General features: G+C 55.0%; 2 protein-coding genes across 2 annotated transcripts in view; one reads left to right on the forward strand and one right to left on the reverse strand.

Annotated features, from left to right (window-relative positions):
* The window catches only part of VOLCADRAFT_32673 (uncharacterized protein), a gene marked incomplete at both ends in the record, with an annotated part of 5751 nt that extends 2672 nt beyond the window's left edge, over positions 1-3079 (forward strand). Inside the window, one exon of the mRNA XM_002958914.1 lies at positions 2906-3079. Within this exon, the coding sequence (XP_002958960.1) occupies positions 2906-3079 (174 nt within the window). The remainder of the gene's footprint in view (positions 1-2905) is intronic.
* A 696-nt stretch (positions 3080-3775) lies between these two features.
* The window catches only part of VOLCADRAFT_100292 (uncharacterized protein), a gene marked incomplete at both ends in the record, with an annotated part of 18539 nt that continues 17052 nt past the window's right edge, over positions 3776-5262 (reverse strand). The window contains 3 exons of the mRNA XM_002958918.1: positions 3776-3881; positions 4558-4686; positions 4845-4920. Of these exons, the coding sequence (XP_002958964.1) occupies positions 3776-3881; positions 4558-4686; positions 4845-4920 (311 nt within the window). The remainder of the gene's footprint in view (positions 3882-4557; positions 4687-4844; positions 4921-5262) is intronic.

Below are 5262 nucleotides of genomic sequence, written 5' to 3' on the forward strand. Positions count from 1 at the left end.
CGGTCGGTAACCGGCATGTTTATGCCATAGGGAGTATCCCGGTAGCGCGGGAAGCAGCGTTCGCCAATATTATTTAAAGGCCTCTAATGCTGCAGGAAAATTTTAGTAGAAGATTTAGAACTATGTATGTATTTAGTTTTAGCGTTTGTTCCCGCTTTGAGGGCGTGAAATGCCATGTCAATGTCCCTAATAAGTCATTGTCCCGGCATTTCAATTGTCGCCCATAAGCATGAACCAGGCCACCAACTCACAAGCTTACATGCAACAACTAAACTAACACAAGGTCGTCCATATGGCACCTTTCCTTGGACAAGGCATCCTCCAATTGGCACGCGGTAAATTGACTTAGATTGTTTGCCCTGGCAAACTTATGTACTCCAAACTCATCCACTGGACGATGCTGGCTGTATTTCTTGCGTGGGCGATCTTGTCGCCGACGGGCGATGTTGTCCAGGGCATTCCGGTCAAACTCGTAGGCGCCGACCTCATTACCGTTGTCCATGGACATTGTGTTGGAAGGATACGTTAAGGTTCCGATAAAATGAAGAAATGAAGAAGCGCTCCTTCATAGTATGGAGATGGTAGAATCGTCAAGCAACTTTTGAACGACCAGGGAGAGTTGCTGATAGGCGAATTTGTATGAAGCTATAGAATTCCTTTATTCTTTCAAGGTAAATGAATGCTTATGTATTCGTCCGTTAGTAGCGTGAAGCTTTGAACACTCTTTGTACGGCAGATTCGGCACAATGTTTTGCCTCATTGCGATGTTGCCTGAAAATTTTGAACAGAAGGGATCACTGCTCATGCTGGTGCAGCAAGACATGTAAGGAGATGGCCTGGTCACAATCCAGCAGTCATATATCGACAATCTCAAGCTATGACAACTCGTTACATGTGTCTGTAATAAAAAAGGGACTTTGCGATGGTGTGGGGAGCTCTTTGAGTGGTGGGACTGTGGAAATCCAGTTTGTTTCGCCCGTAACAAGTTTGTTACGGGCGAAACAACGTCCCTCTGAAACGTTTGGATATGCCTATGCAACACATTTCCTCAATTTCATGAACTGCAAGTATTCTAATCCAACATCACCCCAATCTCAGTGTAAACTAGTCTCCAAATGTGCCTGCACAAGACTGTCACCCCTGTCACCCGGCATTCACATTGCCTTAACCTCCTAAGCTTGTCGGGGTGTGACACGTGGGCATGAACCTTGTGACAATGGGCATTGTCACAAAGAAACTGGTTGCAATCAGAAATGCATTTTTCCTCATGCCAGGTTACCGACATCGGTTACCGATTACTGGGGACGGTTAACGGATAACGGTTCGCTCGGTAATCCTACCAACCGGTTACCCATCTCGTTAACTGGACCCGTTAGGTCGGAACCGGGCCGGAACCGGCCTGGAGTATGCCATTGGGATAGGTGCAAGGGGCACCGTTGACCTGTGTGGGATAGTACCGGCGACCTCAGCTTCTACTCAGCGGACGAATATAATGCGCACGATTAGGCAGTGCACGCTGATGTTCCGGGGTGCGTTGCACGACCCCACAATGTAGCCCGAGTGCTCCCGCCCCGACGCGCCCAAACCAAACGAAAGCTTTGCACAGTGTGTTGCATCGAATAGAAACCGCACAGCGCTGTGCGGGCATCAATGGGCATCAATGTGCAGCGCTCCCGCCCCTATGCGCTTCTACTATGCGCTTCTACTAACACGCTGCGGTGCATGCTGCATGTCGATGCTTCGGTGCTGGCAGGGTGCAGTGCAACTCGCCAGCACCATGGTGCTGCGGTGCGGTGCGGTGCGGTGCAATACGGTGCCGTACACTACGGTGCGGTGCAGTGCGGCACGGTGCAGTGCGTGGTCCCGAACGAAAAAAACCATGCAGGCGCCGGGATCGAGCCGGGGACTGCGACTCCCACTTGGTGTTGGAGCTAGCGTGCACAATGAAGCAGTGCGCGCCGATGCATCGGAGTGTGTTGCGCGATCCCAGCTGCGGTGCGGTGCGGTACGGTGGGGTGCACGCTCCCGAACGAAAAAATAGGAAAAAACGTGCAGGCGCCCGGATAGAGCCGGCAACCGCGGCTCCCACACGGTGATGGAGCTAGCGCGCGCAACGAAGCGGTCCGCGCCGATGCTCCAAGGCGCGTTGCACGACCCCAGCTGCGGTGCGGTGCGGTACAGTGCGGTGCGTGCTCTCGAACGAAAAAAAAAAGAAAATACGCGAGGGCGCCGGGATCGAGCCGGCGACTGTGGCTCCCACACGGTGACGGAACTAGCACGATGACATAACACGACGAAGCACGACGAGCCGAGACATGGCGCGCGTGGTGCAATGCGCGCCCCCAATCAAAATATAAAAAAAACGCGGTATACGACCCAGCGAACGCGACCGACCGTGCAAACCGTCCCGCGGGTCAGGTTGTGTTGCGCATCACACTTCGGTGCGGGTTGTGTTTCTATTCATTGCAATTCTTGCTATCGTTTCTACTCATTGCTATTCGTCATTTCTATTCGTTGCTACTGCTTTGCAACATGGGCTGACCTTGTATCGTGTAGGATGTGCAGACGAGGATGGCGATGAATAGCCATCGATGGGGATGAATAGCCATCGATGGCGATGAACAACCGTTGATGTACCGAGATGTTGTCGTCTGGCGAAAATCGGTTAGCGAGCCGATGCACGTAAAGAGGCCAGCTTCGCGAAATACCGCGCAGCTTATGTTGGCGGCGCGACTAGTTTACAACCGCCAGCTTTAAAGCAACCGCTCAGCCGCGGTACCGTATATGAAAATAAGTAAACCGGATGCGTATATATGCAGTGCAATTATATTGTAGCGAGCCAACATCCGTGAACAAAACAGCTTCACAAAATGCCGTACAGCCTACACGGACAACGTTGGACAAGCACTGCACACTTCAATGCGCGTCAAATTGCGTGGTTCGGTGTACGTTAAATTGCGCGTTGAATTGCATGTTTAATTGCATGTCGAGTTGTGTGGTGGGTTGCGCATCAAAATGCGCGAGTCGGCGCATGTCAAATTGCGCAGTGCGGTGCAGAAAATGTTTTGCGATTTGCCCATTAAATCGCGGTGCGGTGCGGAGCGGTGCAGTGCGGTGCGGTGCGGTGCGGTGCGCGGTCCCGAACGAATAAACAAAAAAAGCATGCGCCGGGATCGAGCCTGCGACCATGGTTCCCATTCGGTGTCGGAGCTAGCGCACACCACAAGCGGTGAGCGCCGATGCTCCGGGGCGCATTCCGCGGGTCCAGGTGTGGTGCGGTGCGATGCACTGCCACACACAGTGTGGCGCGGTGCGGTGCAACACGGTTCAGTGCGGTGCGGTGCGGACACCGAAGCAGTGCACGGCGATGCTCGGGGGCGCATTGCGCGGGCCCAGGTGTGGAGCGGTGCAGTCCGGGACCAGTGTTTTTTTTTCGTTTGGGGCCTAATACCCTACAGTAATAAACTGGGTGTTTCTTGCGGTTACAATTCCTTTTTGTATAGTCGCTGGGGGGGGCTGCGCCCCCACAGACCCCCCCCTCAAAGGCTGTACGGTGTGCTGTACACAACACCTGACGTCTGGAAACACACATGCCATACCACCATTTGCGCCAATGTCTCTGTGGGCAGGGCGCGGAGCCACTTTGACTGTCCATAAACGTTGTGAGCACGCGAAGGCAAAGTTATATATATGTACACTGTCAGCACCATCAACACCACTGCATTGCACCAGCCGCCGACCAGTTGCTGGCTAGGCCTCTGCACCACATCAGAAGCTAGTCGTTCATGCGGTACCGCCCCTTGACCACGGCCTCACGCCACTTCTTCACCGCCACATCGAAGGGGAACGTGTGCAGGTTGTACAGCTCCTGCGTGAACATCCTGACGCAGAGTGCCAGGTGCTCGTCCAGGCGGTTGCGGACCTTGCAATGCATGAAGTTCATGGCCGAAAACCGGACCGGGACGATGCGGTGTGCGGTGCACAGTCCAGACAAAAAGAAAAGAACAATAAACGACAACGACACGAAAAACGAACCACGCGACGACGAAGGCAGCGCTCCCGAACGAAAAATAGAAGAAAGCGGGCGTACTGAAGCCAGCGAGCCGCAACGTAAAAAAGGACAAAACGACACGCCGGCGCCGGGATCGAACCAGCGACCGCGGCTCACACTCGACGTCGGAGCTAGCGCGCCCAACGAAACGGCGCACGGCCATGCTCCGGGGCGCCTTGCGCAGGCCCAAGTGTGGTGCGGTGCGGTGCCATCCATAGTCCGGTGCGGCGCGGTGCGCCGAACGCAGGAAGACGAAAAAAGCGGCGACGGCGGGGCGCGAACCGGCGACCGCGGCTCCCACGCGGCGACGGAGCTAGCCTAAAAGGCGCGGCTCCGAAACCGCGGACGACACCCCGAAAAACGCGAAAACAGCAAGCGGCCACCCGGACGGACGGACGGACTAGACGCGGGCTGCGTCGCCCGCGAGGGGGCCGTAGTCCCCCGGCTGGGCGGCAGGAGTACGACGGTCCGTGCGTGTACTACACCCGTGTGGGAGTCGAACTCACAAGTGCAAGGGATGCACGAAGGGGAGCATCGTTGTCGTCATGACGCGTGAGTACACCAGGCAGTGGATGGTGTTGAGTGCGGCAATCTTGTAAGCAGTGTACACCACACGATGAGTATTGTGTGAGAAGCTGGCGGTGCCGAAGAAGTCGTCGCTGTCATGCAGCAGTTACCGAACTATGACGAGTACTTCGCAGACGATAGTGACCATGTGGTGTACGCTGCATACGACTGCTTGGACGTTGACGTTCGCCGCACAAGTACGCAGGATAGCGCAGGTATGCCGTACAATACGTGCAGAGGCGTGCGGGAGATATCGCTGCCACGTTGTGTGGCCGTGTTGGTGTTCGGTGCGTTGGTCATAGCTGCCAACGTCATGGCGGCGGTGGGGGTTGGGCAGGATCGTCCGCTGCAGCAGTTTAGGCGCATGGCTTGCTTTTGGTTGGATATCTTCGTAGGCCAGGAATGCCGAGGAATGCATGACATACGAAGATATCACACCGATGTGATATTTTCGTACGCCAGTAATATTTCGGCCTTCATGGCATATGAAGATATCAAGCTGAAGGCGAGCCGTGGAGGCGAAGTGCTACAGCGGACAATCTTGCCCAGCCGCCACCGCCACCATGACGTTGGCAACGATGCTGACGACCAACACGCCGAACACCAACACGGCCAACCAACGTGGCAGCAATAGGTGCTGTGTA

This window comes from Volvox carteri (assembly GCF_000143455.1).
Source record: "Volvox carteri f. nagariensis unplaced genomic scaffold VOLCAscaffold_112, whole genome shotgun sequence".
Taxonomy (NCBI): domain Eukaryota; kingdom Viridiplantae; phylum Chlorophyta; class Chlorophyceae; order Chlamydomonadales; family Volvocaceae; genus Volvox; species Volvox carteri.